At 44.6% G+C, this 24,015-nt stretch overlaps 1 protein-coding gene across 1 annotated transcript in view; it reads left to right on the forward strand.

The window, feature by feature from the left end:
* Positions 1-24,015, forward strand: part of LOC144762613 (ribonuclease T2-like) — a 155,360-nt gene that overhangs the window by 20,349 nt on the left and 110,996 nt on the right. The window contains exons 2-3 of the mRNA XM_078647840.1: positions 7,869-7,971; positions 17,316-17,370. Of these exons, the coding sequence (XP_078503966.1) occupies positions 7,886-7,971; positions 17,316-17,370 (141 nt within the window). The 5' untranslated portion in view covers positions 7,869-7,885. The remainder of the gene's footprint in view (positions 1-7,868; positions 7,972-17,315; positions 17,371-24,015) is intronic.

Raw genomic sequence — 24,015 nt, forward strand, 5'->3', positions numbered from 1 at the left:
CCTTGTAACTCCTCCTGCAACAAGAGAAAACATTAATACATTATTACTGTCCCCACTTCCCCCCTTTTCAGCGGGTGAGCGGCAGGGAGGGGAGCTGAAAAGCGTGGGCCTCGCGTCCGAGGGGGCGGGGCAGCCTACGACCCTAAGGCTGGCGAGGAGCCGCCAGGGGAGAGACTAACTAGTGTGGGGGCAGCAGCAAAGAGGGCGCGTGGTAGGAGGGGCTACCCTTATATCCGGACCCGGGGCCCACCCCTCATCCCGCCCCCCCTCTTATCCGTTGACGCCCCCAACTCCCCGCCCTCACCCCCGGAATGGGCGGCCGGCTGCCCACGGACCTACTACGGGGTCTGCCCTCCTATGGGGTCCCCTGCAGGGACCGCGGGCATCCTGCAAGTAGCAAGTTTATTTGTATGTGCCTGCTTCACACCACAGTTCATCCAACCATTTTAACTGACTCTGGCCTCAAGTTGCTACTACAAGGCTGAAGCTGTCCTTAGGTGGAACAGTCAGTCAATTTGTTCAAGGGGGAGAAGTGGTTATAAGTCAGTAGAGCATCTAACTGGTGCGTGGGTGGCTATGTGAGAGAGAATAAAGATGATCTTGGAACACCTCGTTTATAGAAATGGCCCTAGGATACTGCCATAATATTTTCAATGGAGGAGCAAATACTTTTGACGGATAAGCGATGTCATCTGTAATGTTGTATATCTTGCTAATTTTATTACTTACGGCTGATGGGAGTTTTTTTTGGGAAATCTTATGCACAATACACTAGATGTCAGTTGAATATGGTGACAAGCATATAATAAAAAATTTAGGCCTGATTGGTTTACTGGAAAATGTTATGTCGGGTGCCTTAGGTCAGAACTATTCGTTAAGAAATGTTACGAAAAAAGGCAGTAAGCCTGACTTATTTAGTGATAAAAGGACATGTTCATGCCAATAGGTCTTTAACCCTTTGCATGCATCGGCCGGCCCCCGGGCGTCTGACGTCACAGTGGGCGTGTGTGGGGTACGGCCAGGGTCCCTCCGAACCCTGCCCACTCATTATTTCTCCAGCACCGCCACGGTCACGGGGTTAAAGATTGATTTGAAATTACAGTGTGGTAAAGCCTGTAGATGGGTATCATTTTTCATGGAATCTCACAGACTACCATAGTAGGCAAGGATTTTGTGTTGGTTTCCCCCTCACAAACACCAGAGGTAGATTTGCACTCTCAGACTCCATGTTAGGTCATCTTCGGAGAGATTGAAAAGTTACATCAAAGGCTGTTGGCCTGACTTGTGAAAAACACATGTTAAAGCCAATAGGTCTTTTAAGGTGAATTGGGTTTACACTGTATTCAGATCTGTGGTCAATGTTTGTTGTGTTTGTTTGTTGATAGAATTTTCACCCTTGAGGCGGAAGCCGGGGGTTCTCTGCGCTACCTGCGCGCTTTTAATTTACTTTGCAGAGCATTTCGTTATTGAATTTGAAAATAGCGATCTTTTAATATTTCAGCTTTTTTAAAAGCTAAATTATCTAACTTTGGCCCCCACCTTGGTGCGAGATTAGCGTCGCCCAAGGCTCCTTTACCATCGCCTTCTGGACATCGCCACGCCGATTCCAACCGCATTTCAGGCGCCATCTTGGAATGGGGAAGGTGGCGGTCTAGCTGCTCGCTGGTCCCGCCCTCCCCGGATACAAAAGGGTGCTTGCCTCCACCCTCGAGGTGTTTGTTTGTTGATAGAATTTTCACCCTTGAGGCGGAAGCCGGGGGTTCTCTGCGCTACCTGCGCGCTTTTAATTTACTTTGCAGAGCATTTCGTTATTGAATTTGAAAATAGCGATCTTTTAATATTTCAGCTTTTTTAAAAGCTAAATTATCTAACTTTGGCCCCCACCTTGGTGCGAGATTAGCGTCGCCCAAGGCTCCTTTACCATCGCCTTCTGGACATCGCCACGCCGATTCCAGCCGCATTTCAGGCGCCATCTTGGAATGGGGAAGGTGGCGGTCTAGCTGCTCGCTGGTACCGCCCTCTCTCCTCCCATTCTAATGGCGGTTATAAACAAGAGGCTTTACCGTCCGCGCAGCGGGCGGGCGCAGCGGGCGCGCCAAAGGCGCGCCAAAGGCGGGCCCGTCTGCGCCCGTCCGCGCCTGGCCCGGGCCGAGGGCCAGTTCCCCTGGTCCTTTTGACCCGTCTGACTCTGTCCGCCCAGGTCCATACACGTCAAGTACGCTTAAGGGTCTACGGCCTTTAATACAGCAGTCCTGTATTATGTTAGATCCGATACATCTTGATACGGCCTCACCTCTAACCTGCCCATGTTGCCAGCTGCAGATACTTAGTCCTCACATACCTCATCCTAACAAATCCAAGACTCGGCCCTCCAAACCTTTTCAATTGGCACTCATAAATGTCCGTTCGCTGGGCAAACATCGCCAGGACATATCCGACCTAATGGAAGACAACAACCTAGATATGTTGTTCATGACAGAAACATGGATGGACAACTCATCTGACCCAGATATTGTTATCGCGGTCCCAAAGGGATTCTCCATCCACAGATTGGATAGACCACGAGGGAGAGGTGGGGGAATAGCTTTTGTTGCACGTGACTCTTTCACAGTCGCAACCAACACCATACCCTTGCCATCATGCGAAGCTTTGCAATTCTCTGTCAAATTGACTCCATCTGACAACTTCAAAGGGATCCTTCTGTATCGTCCTCCGGGATTAAGAACAGGATTTATTACTGAGCTAAGAGCCATTCTGGAATCATGTGCTCTTGACAGCTCTTTCACTGTCCTTGGAGATTTTAATTTCCATTTTGATAACCCAGATGACAAGGATACTGCCATGTTCCTTGGGGATATGACTACATTTGGTCTATCTCTTATGGTTAAATCTCCCACACATGATAGGGGCCATACTCTGGATGGCATATTCTCCAATTCTAACGACCTCTTTGTAACCCAAACCTTTCCGGTCACCTGGTCAGACCATTATGTCATCATGGCATCACTTAACCCTTATCAATCAGCTGTCCCTGCGAAATTCATCAATACTAATCAAACTTTCAAGGCATGGAACGATATAGATAGCCTTAACTTTAAAACCTCTTTAGTAGCTTCCAGGCCTTCCTTATCACAGGACCCAAACACAGCTACTTCTCAATTTTATGACTGGGTTGATGCAGCTGCATCCTCGCTGGTTCCCACTAAGCAAATATCCCGGAACAGATCTACTCCCTCAGCCCCCTGGTACTCAGCTGCCTTAAGACAGCAGAAACAACGATGTAGACAAAATGAAAGGCTTTGGCGGAAAGATTATGCCGAAGATGCTAAAATCAAATATAAGGAAACGGTGGCTAAATATAAACAAATGATTGATGAAGCCAAGAAATCATTTTTTAGTCATAAAATTGAAACCGCAAAAAACTCACATAAAATTTTGTATGAAACTGCAAAACAACTAGCTGGTCATTCTCCTAACTTGACCCCACCCCCTTCGCAATTCCTCTGTGACACATTGGCCAAGTTTTTTTTAGCAAAGTTAATGATATATATGCTGCATTTGCCACCAAAATCAAAAAATCCTCTGAGAGTACATTCAATACACAGGCTGGTCCAACGCTCACTCAATTTGTCGAAATTTCAGAAGCCCAGGCAAGGGACATAATTATTACAATTAGATCAGGTTCAGCACTTGATCCTTGTCCTGTCAAAGTTCTAATGCCAGTCTTAGAGGAAATTAGCCCGGCCATAACCTCTATATGCAATGCCATGTTCAAAACAGGTATCTACCCCCAAAGTTTAAAAAGAACCATCATAAAACCTCTGTTAAAAAAATCATATTTGGACAAGGATGAACCCAAAAGCTACCGACCTATAGCCAACCTACCGGTCCTGGCCAAAATAGCTGAAAAAGCTATGAATAAACAACTATCCGCGTTCCTGGAACAACACCAGCTACTTGACGAAACTCAGTTTGGGTTCCGCCAGTGTCATGGGACTGAGACAGCTCTAATTAAAGCAGCTGATGACATCAGACTCATCCGTGACACTGGGGGTACAGCAGTTCTGATACTACTTGATTTGTCTGCAGCCTTCGACACGGTCGATCATACTACCCTGATTGACCGTGTCGAGGGCATGGGTGTACAAGGGATGGCCAGTAAACTTCTGGCCTCCTTCCTAGCTGACAGAACTCAGGTGGTTACAACGGGACCATTTCAATCGTCCACTATGTCACTGCCATGTGGAGTACCTCAAGGCTCATCCCTAAGCCCGACACTTTTTAACATCTATGTGTCCGGCTTAGCCAATGTCATTCGGGCTCATGGGATGAGCCTTACGTCCTATGCTGATGATACCCAGCTGGTTCTAGCCATTAAGAACAATGGCCATAAAGTGGCAGGTGACCTTAGAGCTGGCATGATGGCAATAGGAAATTGGATGGCCTCTAATTGTTTAAAGTTAAACTCTGATAAAACAGAGGTAGTTATCTTTGGACAATTAACACCTGAGTGGTCATCTAATTGGTGGCCTTCCTCTCTATGCTCCCCCCCCCCAGCCTGTCAGCAAAGTGAGGAATCTGGGAGTCATCTTTGATGACCGACTCACGTTCCATCCACATGTCAACCAGATTACCTCTTCAGCCTTTTATAAGCTGAAGCTAATTAAAAAAATCCTCCCTTTCCTTCCTGATAAAGCCGGAAAAACTCTTGTCACATCCCTTGTGCTGTCCACCTTGGACTACTGCAATGCCCTGTTTCTCAGTGCACAGGAGGGAGTCTTGAATAAGTTACAATCAATACAATACGCTGCTGCGAGGCTTTTGGGAAATATCCCTAAATATCACTCTGCCTCTAAGACCATCAAAGAGCTGCATTGGTTATCCATCAAAAACAGGATAAAGTTCAAGACCCTATGCATTGTGTATAAAGCGTTGCATAACCAAGGACCAGCACATCTTGTCCGTAATCTGATCCCTTATCGTCCGCTTAGAACGCTACGGTCATCTTGTTCAGGTGATCTTGTTATACCCCGGACAAAAACGGTCTCATGGGGCGATAGAAGATTCCTGGTTTCAGCCCCCAAGCTGTGGAACACTCTGCCGCCAACGATTAAAGCCAGTCCATCTTTATGGTCCTTTCGGAAACAACTTAAGACCTGGCTCTTTAATCAATAAATCTTCCATCATTTTCTAGGGTAAACACTCAGACACTTAGCGCCGAGACGCCCTAGGGCCATTGCATGCGCTCTATAAATATCACAAATAAATAAATAATTAGTTGTTACCTACTAAAGTAATGTGGGCTATTCCATACAAAGGTTTTTGATTTCGTCACCTCCTCTGACAAACCTTGAAGGTAGAACATTTGTACAGTGAGGTCTTGTTACTCGTTTATTGTTTTACGAACTATAATTTTGTACATTGTTAAAAAAAAATTAAAGTATGCCTGATTGATTGCTATTACACCCTGATAAGGTCTGTAGACTGCTACCTTGTCACATTGAATTTAACAGATTTACTTAGTTGGCAATGATTTTTGTGTTGATTACCACCTTTGACAAATTCTGGGGTTGGAAGATCTACTTTTTGACAATCCTTACTAGACCCACTTAAGAAGGCCTAAAAGTTTTTAGGTAACTTACAGGCTTTTGTAATGAAACGCATGGGCACATGCAGTTGTCTGTTCCAAGCTATTGTCCACATGAGTGTGCTTCAGTGCCCTTAATATTCATTTTTTTCCGTTGTGCAGGTCCGCTTTCATTTCTTTTGTGCTCCTTTTTAATGTTGTTTTTTCAGAGTGTACTGCAGTTCCTCAAACAGTGCTACTAGGCTGTCTCCCTGCTGCTAATGTCATTTTCAGTGCTCCTCATCCCTCATGTCCACTCCTAAAGTGGATCATCATATTTAGATTATATTTTCCATAGCTTATGATTTGTTTTACAATTTCAAGATGGTAATACTGTCGTTTATGGCGACCTGGTTGCACCAGTGACGCAACTGAATAGGCTCCATGCTCGTAAGTAGACCGGTCGCCAAGGATGCTCACTCTGACTGGCCTCCAACTCAGCCACTCAGTAGCTTTTGTGGCACCTGGTCTGTACTTTCGTCATAAGCACTTCATCTCTTGCTTCCCTACCTCCCGATGTCCAAGAGTCCCTTCGTAGTCCTAGGGTCTCCCCCTACGCTCTGACACTGTCAAAGGTATTACGCTCGAAAGGTGTAGACTGATTCCCACGTTTCCCTCCAGTGTCCGATCCTACAACCCTCACATCCAATATTCACAAGCCTGCGACGGTGCCGCTATGAATGCGGTGAGTTAAATTTTTACCCACTAAGAGGGTTGCACAGAACGATGGGCTCTGCAATTCCCTCCCCCCCCCAAAAAAAACCCATCAAGTTGCCTTCCCTCCCCATTATTGTTTGTCACCTTCGTCCAACCAATTTTCTTGCTTCGTTGGATTCCGGATCTTTTCGTTTTTCTTTTTAATATTTGGTGTTTGTGGTAAAAAAAAAAAAAAATCCTACCATCCATTGCGATTTTGACTAAAACCCCATAGACTAATGGAAGGTGCCTCATGTGACGTGCCCACTTGAACCGTCTGACTCGGGGATGGAACTCAGCAGCCTAAGGTCACACTATACAATTCATGGCTTCTCAGTTATCTTTAGCTTTTACTTAATTGTGACATTGGGCTGCTTCAGATTTGACCTAGACAGTGCAAAACGGTTCAGGTGCTAACTGTCATACTGCTGTAACATTACAAAATGCTTTGGAATTTGCACCATATTTTTGGAACTTATTTACATTGGTTAAAGTTGTTTTCTGTGACGTCCCAATCACAAATCAGTCCTGGGGCAACACTTTATTAGATAGTAATAAATGTGTATATATTTTTTTCATACGTTCAGTTATACAACATAAGCACTTTTTTTTAAATGTTTGCACGTCGAGGCCCCAGTATAGAATTTATCCTCAGAATATAAGGCACCCCTTAAGGATACATAAGATAAACATCACAAATAAGATGATGTTTTCAAACAACCATGTAGCACTTTACTTATTTTTAAAAGCAGTACGCTACCTGTATAATCCATCTAGGCGGAACGTATTAACTAACTTTATCTACCCAGAGTCCTACACTCAGGGCACAAGTCCTATAAAACAAGCATTGGCATAGCCAATACGTCTCACTTTTGGGACCTTATAAGTATTTAGTTATGCAGCACAATATCCTTGATGCTGCAACATCAACTGTTGCATGGTTAAACACTAATAAGGTCCCAAAGGCGAGACCTATTGATTTTTCTCCATTTTGCACAAAACACCGCAGCAAATGTGGTATCTGTGCTGCTTTGCACCGAAAAATTATAAACCTGCCCAACTATTGCTTCTGCATGTTCCACATTATCCTATCTCCTTTAATGGTGTTTCTCTGAACTTACAGCTTTGCTCTTACCCTGTCTTTAATATGGGAAATTTGGTCTTGACTGATGTCATGGGTGTGGGTGATGTCGGCTCCATTAGAGCGTTATACACTTTTTGAGTCCACTTTGCCTCAGGTTTGTTTTGTAAGATAGGGAAGCTGCTGGAACCAGTAACACGCCTAAGCGAAAATGCTACTGAAGGGTTGGAAGGTATTCTGTATCTTCCCATTTTTATTGAAAACCCCCCCCCCAAAAAGTTCTAGTTTATTATATTTGTTTAATCTTGATTGCATCTTTTCTGTGAATGTGTGCAGAGTGTGCTATAAAAGCGCTCTTCAAATGAGATAAACTTGTTTCTTTCCACCAATAATGTAATATTTTAAGGTATTTTGATAATGCAGTATTTGCTTTACTCACCTACTTGCTTATTCTCTTCGTTTCAGCCGTAGCTTTGACAACCATGAGGTATCATACTGCAGTTTGTCTCCTGGCATTCTATTGTCTGGCTTTCCATCCTGGAGATTCATATACAAAAGATTCCAGAACGTAAGCTTTATTTTTGTACTTTTCAGAGAGGTCTGATCTGACTGGCACATGCTGCTCAATACAACCATTTAAAAACACTTGGTAAGGTAATGTATAGCATTGTTCATGGTATTGGCCAGGTTTGAAAGGGTATCAAGATGAACATTGCAATTTTGCATCTTTTAGACATAACCTTCACATTGAATTTCACTCTTAAGCAATGTTATCCCTTATTGTTTTCCTTTATGTGCTTCAACAAAGGTGCTTTGTGCACTGCAGCTAAGGCTGCGTGCACTGAAAATAAGCAACAACTTAATAATCACTTCCACTTGATTTCCTAGCATGTCCTTGTTGCCCTCTGTACAGAAGTAAAAGCTTAGGCATGTCTTGATTTCAGTATGTTGTTTATTTTCATGCTACAGATTGCACCTCATCCACCTCTGTCAGGAACTCCAACGGACTGGCATTCAAACACCAACCTTCTCAGAACCCCCAGGTCCCAAGGAGAGAATGCTGCCCCGTATGAGATTCCATGTACATGCATGGATTCCACATCAGGATTCCGGCAGGAAACAACACATTCCTCTTCCTTTTTAAAAAAACAACTTTTTGCTCTCTCTGTGCTCTTCCTGACACTTCCACCTTTCTTTCTCTGTTTCCGCTCTGCTCCACTTTTCCCTCATTCTGTCTCCTCTCTTCAATCTAAGTCCTACTCTTCTCTCTCTCACAAACTCTCTAATCTCCCTGTTCTCTCTCATTTCACCCGTACTCAATTAAATCTATAACTTGACTGTGCTTCTCCCTCATCTTGTTCCTCTCTCTGGCTTGAACCTCCTTGTTTGTCACCTCTTGTTCTACCTATCCCTGTTTGGTTGTTTTATCGCCCTTTCCTTCTTTTTTCCCTGCCTTTTCCTCTCCTTTCTATGTTTCTCTCCCCTTCCTTGCTTATTCACTTCTTCCTTATTCTATCTCACTTACATAGCTCATCCCCTCCATACAAGCCTCATTTTCTCTCTACATTCAAATCTCTCCTCTACCTTACACCCTCAAATCGTCTTATATCTCCATCTTTCTATTATTTCTGTCCTTCCTACTTCTCTCCTTTCCTATCTAGTATCATTTCTTACTTTCCAATCCCCGTTCTTATCTTTTCTCTACTCTCCAGTCTTTCTTTCCTATTTCCTTGTTTATTTTCTTTCCATGTCTCTCCTCTTCTTTTATTCTCTCTATTTCATATCCCATTTTTACCCCTCCATTGTTTACCTCCTTAATATCTCTCCTTCATAGCTGCCTTCCTCCACCCAACCTCATTGTATCCACCTCTATTTCATTCCACCCTTTTTGTTTTTCTTTGTTTGTGCTGCCTTTTCACCTCATCCATCAACTATCGGTCTTCTTGTCTACTTCATGACAAGCTCTTCCACAAACCCACTGAATGAATGTTTGGCCTCTGCTGCACTATAGCCTCTGTTCCGAGTTTTACCTGTGTCTTTCTGCAACCGGTTTCGCTCTCTGTGGCAATGACTCCTCACCAACCCCTCCCTGGGGAAGAGATCGCACGTAGTTAAACCCAGGTAGACACTTCAAAAAGGTTCTTAGCAACATCAGGGCAAAACCATTCCTGGGTTGCTTATTTCCTGGTTCCGGGAGGACCTGGACTGGCCGTTCTGGCTGTAATGCTCCTATTGGAGGAGGGTCAAGGCTGATTTGCATATGTCTGTGCCCAAACCTGGAGGTCAAAAGAACAATCGTTTGAAATGCTGCTCTGAGTGATTGACATTGGTTAGACCTACTGCAAGCACTCCTCCCATCAATTTTCGTGTGTTTGATGTAATGCACTAAGTGACCAAGGGTATACCTAGACGTGGGCCCCATGGTCACTGTGCCACTGGAAATAAGCTATACCCAACTGAAACCGGTCTTGGGTTGCTTGCGCTCTTTTTCATGGAGGACTTGGCCTGGCAGTTCAGAGTAGACTATTCCTATTGGAGGAGGTTTAAGACAAATTTTCATATGACTGCGTCCAGACTGAGGTAGCATGGTAGGCAAAAGAAGAATGGGTTGGAATGCTACCCGGAGTGACTGCCAGTGGTAAGACTTATTGCAACCATTCCTCCTATCCGCCTTTGTGTCTCAGATGTTAAACTGCAGCCAGTGCAGAGAAGACAGGGCCTCTTGCATGTCTGGCTGTGGTGCCTTTGACGTGCCTGCAGTAAAAATAGCCGTGCCCATCGCTAAAATCACATGTTAACATCACAGGTGGCACTCACTGTATCCTTGGCCCTGTTTGGCTAACCTCCTCTATAATAGTCAAAAGGTAATAAATGGGGCAGGCAGCCTTGGCCAGGCCCGGTATCCCACCAGCCTTGCTACCACTTAGAGGCCTGCATTCACACATCACCACGTGTGATGGCTATAGACAGGGACACTGGTGTGGTTGTTTGGTCTTCTTGTATTTGATTAGTGGTTAATACTCTGGACAAAGTTATGAGGTATTTTGATTGACCTTGTGATTCTGGGCACTTCTTTGGACTGCAAGGTTGATAAGGATGTTATCAGTAGGTGTAACCTGTATGGGAAATGTTGGGTAATGGGCATGAAGTTCAATTACATGCTTCAAACATTCTTTTGTGAACATTGCTGCAGATAAATGTGAGGTGCCGCAGAGAGAGTGAAAATTGAACTATCCTTTTGATAAAAACACTAATGTGCAGTTAGGCGAAATGGTGCAGCTACAGTTATAGTCACCCCTGTAATTTTCGCTATTTGTAAATTTCATGATTTACCACTCTTCACGATCCATAACTAAATGATAACTGTTGGAGCAAGTTTAGAACTTCTTTACTGCTCAGAACATGTCTACAGAAGTTTGGCATGCTCCATGCCAGACGCAAACCAGTTTACTCTCATGCTTCAGGGTCCCCTTCTCCTTCGGATCTTCATTGCCTTCTAATTTTACACAGTACAACAACATTTGCTAAATTTGCATTGGCTTGAAGTCAGAACCCAAATTGTCCTTTGATATTGACAAGTAGCTGTTCAGAGAGTCTGATCCAGATGTATCAACACGTTGTGCTGAGTTTGTATCACAAAAGTGACACAATACCAGCATACAGTGTTGTGGATGGATTTACTTGCTCATGCAAATCATGATTTGTGTAGGATAGTTGCCCTCAGTAACCCAAAGTAGCCCAATGCCCTAAATTGTGCTACTTTGCATTAAGGGGGGGTACCATCGGTGGTACATGGGCGTTCCCATACAACTACCAGAGCGTTTTGAGGCAAATCCGTATCTAATAAAATGTATATGTGGGGATTTGAGCCAAAGAATTATGTCTCCTCAAGGCAGGAATAACAGTGGAGCAACTTTAAAAAGTCTCCATGTTTTTTAAGCTGTGTATATGTATTGCACTGCACAGCACACACATAGTGGAAAACGTCTTAAAGGATATTTTTTGTAATGAAAGGATCCCTTTCCAGTACAAAACCAATTCTTGACAGAACCCTCAGATCTTGTACTAAGGCGAGGGCCACTGGAATTCTAAGATTTTGCTGCTGTAGCCTTTTCCACACAAATATGGATTTGCCACATAATCCATCATCTGCTGTATAATTTGCAGATTTTAACCCCCAAAATTGCTTGTAAGTTACTAAATACCGGACTGCCCGTACTGCTGCAGAATGGAAGACCTTTCGCAAAGGTTTACTGGTCACCTTTGTGTTGCTTTTTGTTGTACTTGGGTGTTAAATCTGTACTAATGAGGTGAATCATTTGCCCAGATAGTGTTAGCATGTGTGAAATGTCAAAATAATAAGGTACTATCAGAAAACGTCCTGCATTAAGCTGCATAACTTGATTGTTCTTGCCGCGTAATTCAAGCCTGCTGCATAATTTAGTCCTTTCCTGACGCATAATTCCAGTGGCCCAGACGATGGTGCAAAGCAGAGTAGTGGGTGAACCAACATATTATCAGGGACCGCTGAGCCAAGGCCTGGATCTGGCTCGTAAGGGTCCATTCACGAGCCAAGCCTTGAAAATATGTGGCATGTCAATTATGCAGCACAGATAATGTTAGACAATGGTGATGTGTCTTCAGTATTCAAAAAATGTAAACGCCAAAACACCTCCTCTTGGTACATTAGAATATGTGTGCAGTATTTATCAAGAGTTAGAGTTTTTAATCCTGAACTGAGAAACAAGATATTAGTGAACTAGAATGCAAGTCCGGAGTCGTGTTGTACCCTATATGTGGCCTGGGTTATAATTACAGATGGGGCGACTTTATAGGCTACAAAATCTAACCCGCGTTGTTTTGTACAGTGAAAAGCCTGAACTCGTGTAGTTGGAGGTACCCTCATTTGTGATTGATGGACAAAAAGGAGGATTGGTTAAACAATGTTGGTGAAAGTTTCATTTTGTTTACGGTTTTTTGAGCAACTTCGACCAGAAAGTATTGGAGCGTTTTGAATAGCAAGACTGGAACCAGTTTCCCCAGTTCCATTGTCAGCAGCATTGGCCGTAATGACACATTCACACCCTCCTTGCAGTGTGGAACAAAATCACGTGTTTTGTTTCACACTGCCTGCTATGGGTCTCTGGAAGCACTCTGCTCTTTGAAGAAGTTATGTATTTGCTAGTTTGCTATTTATTTGACTTAGCCTCCTGGTGCTCCGTCTGCCATGAAAAGGGAAGTTTTCAAACTTCCCTTTTGATATGTATTTTGGTCATAAAGTGCAGAGCGCGCTCCCAGCGGTTGTCTGGGCGCTGTAAGAAGGAAGGCTTCACGTGCGCAGCCTACTGAGAACATAGCTCCTCAGTATTTGTTTTGAGTAACCTATTTTGGTTTCCCATTTTTGCTCTGGTCTGGTACGTGAATAACGTGGTTGTGCGTAGCTACTCTCAAAATGCAAACGTCATTGGTAATTACAAAAGCCTATGGTAAAGCACTGCTGAGAATGTGTACTATGTAGAACCTCTTACATGAATGTTTTCGTAGATCACAGGCGAGCACATGCAAATCATCACTGATTCATTCATAGGCCCTGGAACGGGAAAAACAACTGCAAGGTAGTCTATCCTGGGAGACTAACGACACACCAACGTTGGTTAGACAAAATAGCAGTTCTGCACATGGCACATTTCTCATACTAAGGTATTGCTTCTGAAAAATCTTAAACATCTATATGTTCAGTTATTCTGAAATTTGCTTGAAACTAAGGGGCCCATTAGGATGGCGGGTGGATCGCCCCCGCCGGGCCGGTGGTAGCCACCGCTGGCCCGGCAGGGGGCGATCCGCCCGCCATCCATACCTGAAAGACCTTCTGCCATATAGTATGGCTGGGGGGTCCGCGGCGGACGGAAAGACCGCCCGCCGCTTATCCTCCGGTCCACTCGTCGACCGAGCGGAAAAGGGGCATGATATGGTGGCGGTGTCTGCAAGACACCGCCATCCATATTATGATGCAGGCAGCGAGCAGCCTTTTCATGGCAGTGTTGCTGCCTTGGAAAGGCATGAGGTTTTTGCTGTTGGGGGCCCGTTGCGGGCCCCCAGGGTGGTAGGAGGGTGCACATTAGGGGTACCTATGGTACCCCCTCTCCTTGCCATGCACTACGTGGCAGGCACAACGTGGTGCCTGCCATATAATGCATGGCAAGGCTGTGCACAGTACTTTTACTTTGCGAATGGGTCTGCAGCTAGCAGATACACCCACAATGTAAAAGGCCCAGGATGTGCCCGACAGTGTGGCGGGTGCATCCTAATGCCAATAGTGGGACCGCAGCAACTTTGATCGGTCCCTGGCTCCCTTGCAATAGTGGGCGGACTTTGTCCGCCCGCCATCATAATAGCCCCCTTAGTCTTGGAATTAAATGTGCTAGACAAATTGTCTGAATTGGGCATATCTTTTAACCTACCCGGAGTCAAAAAACAACTATTTCCTACAGCAAATTCACTAACCCTAACAAGGTAAGGGTGCACAAGATACAAACTTGAGGTCTTTCAAATAGACATGTTGATTATTTTATTTTTTCCAGAATCCATTGTTGTTGGATTATACAGAAATACCCAATTAGTCCTGGTTTAGTTAGGCTTGTGAGTATAAAAGAGTCTAATAAGGAAAAGATTTGTTGGAGTTTTTCAAAGTTCCAACATCCTGGTTACCAACATGACACAAGTCACAGTAGCATACCTGGTTTCATTCAAATTCCTTTTGTGATGTGATTGTGATCTGACCAAAATGTCCTTTAGTGCAAATGAACCTTACTTGCATTTAAGCTATTAAGTTGCTGTGTTGCACTCGGTTGTATACCCTTAAAGTTTCTTCTATACATTAGGATGCTCCCTTAGTGACTGATCATCCTAAGAAATCATGTTTGGGTGAGATCGCAGTAATTTGGTAGTTCTGTACTACCTTTCCTGAGCTAAAATATTACATTATTTACTCTAAACCTGGAGCTCAACATTATTGAACATACCGATGAGCCTATGCTGACAGGCTGTTGTTCGATTGGATCTGGTACTCTAGACCCGTAGCTATGACATAAGAAAGAGTACTATTTCTGAGAGGCCAGGTAATGCCTTTAACTTTTGAAACCATGAATGTCGTCGACTGTAGGCAACTGGACACCAGCATGTTCTGCTTGTACTAAGGATGATCCCAAAAACTTGCCCTTTTTTTGTTGAAGCACCAAAGCTGAAGTATATATTTTTTTAACTTGTAGGAAGTTTGCTTGCAACTACAGAAACTACTGAAGGGACCGTGGCATGGAACTCAAACTTCCAGATCAGTTTCAGTGATTTGCTTTAATGCATTAAGTAATTTTCGAGAGATTTATGCTACAAAAAGAGTTTTGGCAGACTTCAAGATGTGATTGTAATCGGCAAGGGAATTTAGTGTTAACCTGTCTGCTATATTTCAATTATTCATTAACCCAGCTCTGCAAATCTTTTGGAAAAACACATTTGGAAAATTATCATTTCCCATTGTTAAATTTAGCATTTTTCTTTTTCTCCAGTGGAAGATATGAGTTCCTCCAAAGTTTTGCAGATCTGGGCAATCTGAATGACTGTCAATGCTTTTTTAAGTTTGACACACAACTCCAGAAACACGACTGAGTCTTCTGTGAACATTATTTATTAGTTTTATTCAAAAAGAAAATCCCAATGCAGGATTTTCTTTCTGGGAATAAAAAATGCTCACCCTCTCCGTAGGGGATATCTCCATTGGCGGGGAGAGTATTTGACAGTTTTCACTGCCCCTTACCACCAAGGTTTTCCAGCCTGTGACAGACATCGAAACTGACCTGTATGTCCGTCCATCTAAATTAAGTGGTCAACCACCGAAGGCCCTTAGGACGTTGAAGGGGTGTAATCATTGCCGAGAAGGAGTGCTCTCCGCTGTGCTTACACCAATGGTCCCCTTCAATTAAATCGGGCGGGGAGACCATTATGTTGGCGGTAAGGTATTCTGTTGCCATTGCGACTGAATATCCTTACAGCCAACATATAAATCAGAACCTTAGCCCATAAAATACTAATCTACCGGAAGAGCGCCCTTGGAAACCTCCCAGTTACTCAGATGAGGCGTGAAGAGACTCACAGGGTGTCATGCAGGGGCAATCAGCAGAGTACAGTCCAGGTACAGTCCTGTTCCAGTTGCCACTGGCCTGCTGGGTACTTCCAAGAAAAGGCCTCTTGCGGGTTGTTGTATGACTGTAGCTTGAACAAGAAGTCAGTTTTATGACCCTTTGATCCCCTTAATTGCCCTGGGTACAAGAGGAAGCAGGTTCAGTACTTCAGGATTCCTCTCAGGTCACTGACTGCAGGTCCAGTCCTTTTCTGAACTTCCTCAGGTCAATGAAGTGCTCTGAAGTGGGTGCCTTGAGGTACCAGATTTATATCTGACACTGGCTAATGGGTGGGACTCCAGGGCACACCCTAACCAATGAGGTAAAAGTTCTCCGGGCCAACTCTATCCATTTAGTACATTTTTAAGATTGTGCTCTGAGGGCTGGGGTGAGTGGAGACAGTGTACTCCTGGTAATCCAAGTGTCCTCCCACACCTAACACTAAATTCCACTTTGAATAGCTCCTCAATAAACCAAGAGTCATAAGTCTGGAAGGACAAACGATGAGCCCTTCAGCAACCAGATAGTGACTCTACAAAATTTTTCTTGGCATCCTGTTCTCTCCCCTTTCAAGTATATGTGAATCCGGCAGACCTGTCCAGCAGGGTTTGATACTCAGACCCTATTTGACACTATGCCCACAGCCCCCACCCAGGATATCTGGTGGAGCTCAGAGGAGTCATCTCCCCATTCAAGTCAGCCTATTGTTTGCTCCTGGGAGGCATGTCCCACCTATTGACACAGATTCAAGGCTAATTACTGCCTAGGAGAAGTAGTGAGCCGATGAAAATTTACCCCCAGGAACTTAATTCAGGGAACTTTCTAAAGGTTACTTTTCCTTAATTGTTATGGAAAATCCAACATCATCATTGAATTGGGTGTCTAATACCTATTAAAACTATTTTAATTATTTTCTAGCTGGTTCCATTCCCAAGACAAGAGTATTAGTATTTTAATTTCAACTTATGACAGCTAGGCCTGCCACCGCGAAAATAGCTTTTGGGTGCTAGTCACTGTAAAGATATGTTAATATTAAGTTACTAAATGTCCTAATTTTGAACACCATGCACCCTGGGCTACAAGGCCTACATAAAGATGACATTAATATTTAAAATGGAAGTTGTGACCTATCAATGGGGTTTAATTTGGCAGGCCAAATGTAATTGTTATCATACTGCTACAGTGGTAGGCCTGAAGCCATGTTTGCACTGCCACTGTAGTGAATGGGGCAATTGGTTCTGCAGTCCACTAGTGGCACTACATTCTAGGCCCTGAGTTTACTATGCACCACATACCACGGACTTATAGGCAAGTAAAGTAGGCCAATTATGAGTATGCCAATTAAACTATGTTTAAAGAGAGAGCACACATGCTTTACTGCTGGTTAGCAAGGACAAAGTGCACAGAGGTCTTAAGCCAGCAAAAATATAGGGTCCAGCAAAAGGTGAAAAATCTGGAGTGACCAATCAAGAAAGGCGGATTTCTTCAAATGCCATAATAAAAGCTTTATCGTACAAATGGGAACAGCCTTTAACCTCAATTGTAAACCATTTTAACTTGCTGTCAATTATAATTTATGAAGAAAAATAGTTTGTGAATTTTCTGCACACTATGTAATTCCTTATTTGAAAATAATTTTGTGGTTTTAATATTCGTTTATAGTTTCTGAATGTGCATCGAAATCAACTTGTCTCTAGAATGCTTTGAATAGCAGCTTTTTTTCTTTACACAAATATAGTCAGGAATGGAAGAAGCTAGTTTTGACTCACCATTGGCCAGTAAGTGTTTGCAAGGTAAGCATCTCACCCAAAAACCTTTGTTCTGTTTTACTGTTGGTAAATGGTGATTGCAATACATACTTTGTTGCACATATATGGACTTATCTACAGTGTCATGTGAAAGTTGGATATATACTACTTGAACATATTCTTTTAATGGTTTATTACTGATTGACATTCAAGAGAAATTAGTAAAATTCGTTTAGGGCATAGATTGTACTGTCCATTTTCTAAGTATCACTGTAATGTCCTGTCTGTTATTTTTCACCTGGCAGACAGGTATGTTTGTGGAAAATGCAGACTGCAGGCATTCAAGTTAAACCCTGCACCTACCTTTTCATTCCACTTCCTTGTCCCATTCCTTAACGTCAGTGAGGTGAGGCCACCCCACTGTAATCTGGCACCTCTCTACCCAACCTCCGGAAGTCCATCCTTTTCACTATCCTATATCCTGCCCTGCCTTCTCCCTAGTCCATTTCCTGCTAGTTCAGGATGACTTTCCAGGGAACCCGCCTTTACCATTCCCATGGGGACAGAGCAGCCATTATGCACAAAATATATCAACATGTTTGTGGGTTTAGCCATCTACTGTCTTCATAAAACCAATTCTACTTGTCTTGTTAATGATTGGTTTCAGTTACAAATAAAAAAAAAAAGAAAGCACAAGTCAACTTTCAGATTAGCAAACGCATGGTTAAACATGTAAAGTAAAAGAACTAATAATGGCGATGAGGAGTGGGTAGAATATATCCAGATGCTGAGTATGGAACCCCTATCTAATCCTTCATCTGTCACTGCCACTAATGTAAAACCTTTAGCCGATTGCTAGCCTGAATCCGGAATGGTTAGTTTTGATCTCATCTAGGGTTCAATATGTTGCAGGGCCTGAGGTCTTGGATGACAGTTGTTTGCCTCGTTGTCTGAAGGTCGATTTTTGCATAAGTTGTACTAAATTTGTGGCTGGGGGTTAATGAGGAGCCAGATTGCAATCCTAGCTAGTTTTATTTTCCCAGTAAGCTTAATTAATCTTACAGAAGATTTTCATTTTGATCCTCAGTTCTTACCTCTAGCCAATGAAGTTGTTTAATTGGTGGTTTAACGGGGCCATGTCCAATACATTTTTCATGGTACTTGCCAACCTCCGACACATCACATTTATAAAACTTATGAATATGGTCTTAGAGAAATTGTTTTCCTTTCCAATGAAGCTTTGGTCCAAGCACAGCGACTAATTTCCTTGGTTGTCTTCTAAAGTGACTTCGCTCCTTTTGACTTTTAGATGTTGCAGCTGATTGCCTAGTGGTAATGTGAGACTAATTTGCGACACTGGACATTACTGATCACTGTAAGAAGTTGGGTGATTGTTTGTGTTGGATGTGAGGTCTGTGCAAGTAATAGGTCTACAATTTCCTCTTATTGGGAACCAAGCACATCATTGGAATGCTTGACTCTCTCAGGCTAGCGAAGCAGAGCAGTCCACGGCATACTCAGGGTAGGTGGTTTGGGCCATTCACTGGCACGCAATAATGACCCTCAACACATTATTGTTCTGTCCGTACTTTTCACGTAAAAAAGGAAAATTATAGTTCTTACACACAAGACTAGATACTACACGTTCATTTACAAATGTATACATAAAGCATTGATCAAAAATCACGGTCTGCATTCTACCATCAATAAAGCATTTGAAATGAACATAACGTGTCTGTGTCTTTTCCATACTCCTTGAGGCCACATACAATTCAGCCACAGAACTAACCCCTAGAGCACTGATCTTCAAACCTTTTTATGCCACGCCCCCCACCCCGTGAAAGGAAAATTCACTGGAGGCCCCCCTACACATTTTTCACAATTATTCCATTAAACTGCCAACGTTTAAATGTGTCTATACTTATTTAAAGATTGCAGTGAAGTTCTGTTACTGTTTTAAAAATGCAATCAAATGTTTATTGTCAAACATACTATTCTGGTAAGTCAGGCCTCACTAACTGTAAAATGATCCACAGTGTGAATATTCGACATGGGGGTTTTGAAGAATATTTTAAGTCCCTTCCCTTTTGACACTTTCTCCCAGCAAGGATAACAAGCATTTGCAATGCAATAGGTCTTGCATTCACACAAGTTTGAGCCATTGGCATTGTAAATGACAATGCCTTTTATTTATGTTTTGGTTTTTTAAATTTAAATGTAAGGTATTGTCATTTACAATGCCAATAGCTTAAACTCGCGTAAATGCGAGACCTATTGCATTGCAAATGTTTGTTGCTGATGGTGCAGCCCTTCTGTCCAGAAGCATCGCCAGAGGACCTTAGTAGCTCTGAGTTCCTAAAGCATTACCTAGATAATCTTGTATGGCGCCTCTGCGGTGTTATTGTAACTAACTCTCCGGCCATTTGTCGATTCGTCGGCGAAGACGAAGCGCTGCCCTTTACCACTGGTTGTTTATAGTTATGATTGGACGTTTGGGCAGCAGAGAGGCATGCAACTTATTGTGGCAGGTTATCAAATGTGTAATATTGTATGGGCTCTCTTCAAGGCGCTTACACAACAAAGTATTCTGATGCTGACATCACTTCCCATCCTGGATGGGAGAGTCATTTATGGGTCCGGGACAGCTGCTTGAGAGGGGGTCAGCGCAGATGACTGAGTAACAGGGCAGTGGAGGGAAGGAGGTAGTGGTAGGGGTGGGAGAGATGTAAATGGTAGAGAAAGGCAGAGGCAAAGTGCAGGAGAGGTACAGAGGCACTGGGTGGAGAGGCACTGTGGCGCTGGGTGGAGAGGCACTGTGGCGCTGGGTGGAGAGGCACTGTGGCGCTGGGTGGAGAGGCACTGTGGCGCTGGGTGGAGAGGCACTGTGGCGCTGGGTGGAGATGTACAGAGCGCTGGGTGGAGAGGTACAGAGCTCTGGGTGGAGAACTACAGAGCACTGGATAGAGAGCTACAGGGCGCTGGGTGGAGAGCTACAGGGGCGCTGGATGGAGAGGTACAGAGGCGCTGGATGGAGAGGTACAGAGGCGCTGGATGGAGAGGTACAGAGGCGCTGGATGGAGAGGTACAGAGGCGCTGGGTGGAGAGGTACAGGGGCGCTGGGTGGAGAGGTACAGAGGTGCTGGGTGGAGAGGTACAGAGGCGCTGGGTGGAGCGGTACAGAGGCGCTGGGCGGAGCGGTACAGAGGCGCTGGGTGGAGCGGTACAGAGGCGCTGGGTGGAGCGGTACAGAGGCGCTGGGTGGAGCGGTACAGAGGCGCTGGGTGGAGCGGTACAGAGGCGCTGGGTGGAGCGGTACAGAGGCGCTGGGTGGAGCGGTACAGAGGCGCTGGGTGGAGCGGTACAGAGGCGCTGGGTGGAGCGGTACAGAGGCGCTGGGTGGAGCGGTACAGAGGCGCTGGGTGGAGCGGTACAGAGGCGCTGGGTGGAGCGGTACAGAGGCGCTGGGTGGAGCGGTACAGCGCTCTGGGTGGAGAGGTACAGAGGCGCTGGGTGGAGAGGTTGGTGACTGACAGAAGAGAACGTGGGAAGGGCGTCCATGTGTCCACATAGAGCCGCTTCCAGGCGCTTTGCGGGCTCGCATGCATAAACTGAACAGGCAGAGCTGGGGCCAGGGGCCTGGACAGGGCGGGCGCGAGGTGCGGGCTCCCTGTGGACACAGAATGCGAGGAGAGGAGGCAGGCAGTACAGGGGGAGGCACGAGGTGCGGGCACCAGGTGGACACAGAATGCGAGGAGAGGAAGCAGGCATCAGAGAGAGGCAAGGACTGGCGAAATAATGGCTGAAGAGGAGACAGGCACTGGAGACAGACTGGGAATGAGGAGAAACCAGGATGTAAGCATTGATAGAAGAAGAGGGACGACCTCTAAAGAGACAGACAATGTGCATTGAGCGGCAGAAAAGGTTACTCTATGGGGGAGACAGGCAGGCAGAGGCATGCATTGAACAAGGTGGAAGAGAGGCAAGACGCCGTGCGCATGCACATCGCCTGTCCGGGCACGTGCACATCTCCTGTCCGGGCACGTGCACATCTCCTGTCCACCTTCCAAAATAAAATCAACAACAATAGATCTCGCCAAGGCGGGCAGCGCATGTGCTTTATCGCTAGGCGAGACCTAAAAATAACCAAAGATGCTGATGATGGCCCACTACAGAGTGGCTTACTGCTGCTCAATTTTGTCTGCTTAAAGCAAAACACTGTTATCAGCATAATGCTTCTTTTGGTCAGAGCATGGCGGCCCACCCCCCCAGGATCACTCGAGGCCCCCCCTAGGGGAGCCCGCCCCCCATGTTGGAAAACCCCAGCCCTAGAGGGTACTGCAGTTCCAGATGAAGACCAAATCCTCCAGCCTTGAAAACGCATTCAAAGATGCTGAATATGCTTATTTTGTGGTGGTGGTGGGGCTTGATAATTTCCTTGATCATGCAAGCATAGGTTGAGTTTATCAAGAAGTTAAAAAAGGGGGACAGCTTGTGCTCCTGCAGCCCCCAAGCACCTTGGCAATAGAGTTGCTGGTGCACCTGTACTCCTTGGACCACCACAAGAGGAGAAAACATATGAAAATGGCCCCTCGAAGGTCATTATGGGGCAATCTAGCGCAGGTGCAGTGAATACTTCGAGTGGCCCTCTTGCTGCTTCAGGACACTCACTATCCTTTTTTTCTTTGTTATTTTTTTTTATTTATTTTTATTTTGTTGGGTTTACCACACTAGGCACCCTGCCATTTACTTTTGTTTTGTAGCAACACGGGTAGTCCACTCCTTGCTGCTCCTGTGATTCTCCTCATTCTACCTGCTCTCTTGCCCACTCCATGCGATCATGAATCGGCATGCGGTGTCTGCCGGTGGCAAGCTTACCACCATTGGGGAGTATGTCAGTGCCCTCCCCCTTTGGCGTTGGGGGCTCAGAGTCGTGGTGTCTGGTTGCTTCCATGAAGTGTCACCTGGGACTGGAATCTGGGGAGGGTGCCCAATTCATAACCCTTCCCTGGAAATATTTAATTAAATTGTGAGATGACCCCCGGGCACAGGTTCGCCCCAGCCATCATTTTCAGGTGGAGCCCCATACGGTCCATCGCCTCTTAGGGGTCAAAAGTCAAATTTTTCCAATGGCCATATTGCTTATCCTGTTGCGCTGATTTTAGCGATCTTTTTATACTGGTGAGCTCTTGCCACTAGAAGCAGTTTAGAAAGGTCTCTTGGCGTAGCAAGGGCGCATTTAGCAGGGTGTTGGTTACACTTGCTCCCTGTGCCATTCTTTTTTCCTTTTTCCTTGTTCTCTGATCTTGGGCACAGAAGCCCAGATCTTCCCCCAGACGTAGTAAGGAAACCAGCTTCCCTTGTCCTGGATAAACCCACTTGTCCAGTTTCAATGTCCAAATCCAACAACCTGTCTGTCCCTTGTGCGAGAGTTTTTAGTGGGGATTGAAAATGCTAGAAGTCAGGCACTCGTGGCTACTAGTAGGGTGTCTCATGCTGGGACAATCCAAGATGGCATGGTACAAAAGTCACTGCTCACATCTCCTTTGGTGATCTGAGCTCTGCCCCTAGCTGATATCCTTGCCAGGGCCTTTGGTCCCAAAACTTTAAAGGGGAGCCCCCTCCTCTGTTAGATACAGTTGTCTTGACGTCCTCCTTTGTTCAGTGGGCATGGGCTGTCCCAACCCTGGTATAATGTGACAGTTAATTAACAGATCAAATAGTCCTTGGATACTGAGTTTCTAGGTAACTTACAGAGGACACTGAGAAATGTGGTAACTTTGGTAAAAATGAAATTATCGGTCACTGAACAACTTAAAATATGAAATATTCACATTTGAGACTGAGTGCAGGGGTAACCTTCCGTTCCCTTCTGTACAAATCAAGAGATGGATCATGCTCCATATCTTTAAGAATCTGGCTATTAATTTTGATGCTGTGATGGCCAAAAGCTCTGAAGTGGGTTTGGTTTCATAGATTCACCAACTGTCCTATCCTCCTTCTATTTGTACCTACATATAACACCTTGGTGGTGAAGGCAGCAGGTAAATCAAGGCTGAGCTGGTTTACCAACTTACCACATAACTAGTGGAACAAAAGCATGGAATTCCACAGTGATGCGGATAATTGACTTAGTACGAGGTGTCCTGTCATGTTAAGCGAACTAGATCACTATACTGTCAGTGGAAGACAAAAGGTGACTGCAGTATTTTTAAATGTATCAACATTGGCCGCAGTACCTCGCCAGGAAATCTCTGTCAGCCTGTGATAAACCTGAAAACTCAAGATAAGAAATGACCGATTAGCTGAGGGTTCAAGATCAAATGTAACAAGCCTAGATCATTGTCTGCTCAAGAGCCAGCATGAAGAAAATCCCGTTCGGAAGTATTAGGGTATTTGTCCAAATGAATCAACTTAAGAATAAAGTACTCTTTTTTTAAGGTAATATTTTAAGATAGCTGGCAAGGGACCCCAGGTAATAGCAAGGGTATTCTGATATATGTAAACAACAAGGACCCCCTGATATGGATCGTACTCCTGGGTCAGGGTAAATAATATCTGTAAAGTAACGCACCCAGGCAGACAAACGAAATTTAGGCACACATTAATTGGCAAAAAACAACCAGAATAATAAAAAGTTAAACAACTGTTTTAGCATATAAAGTACATTTTAATTTGATAAGAACAAAGCAT

Source organism: Lissotriton helveticus, chromosome 6 (assembly GCF_964261635.1).
Source record: "Lissotriton helveticus chromosome 6, aLisHel1.1, whole genome shotgun sequence".
NCBI lineage: Eukaryota > Metazoa > Chordata > Amphibia > Caudata > Salamandridae > Lissotriton > Lissotriton helveticus.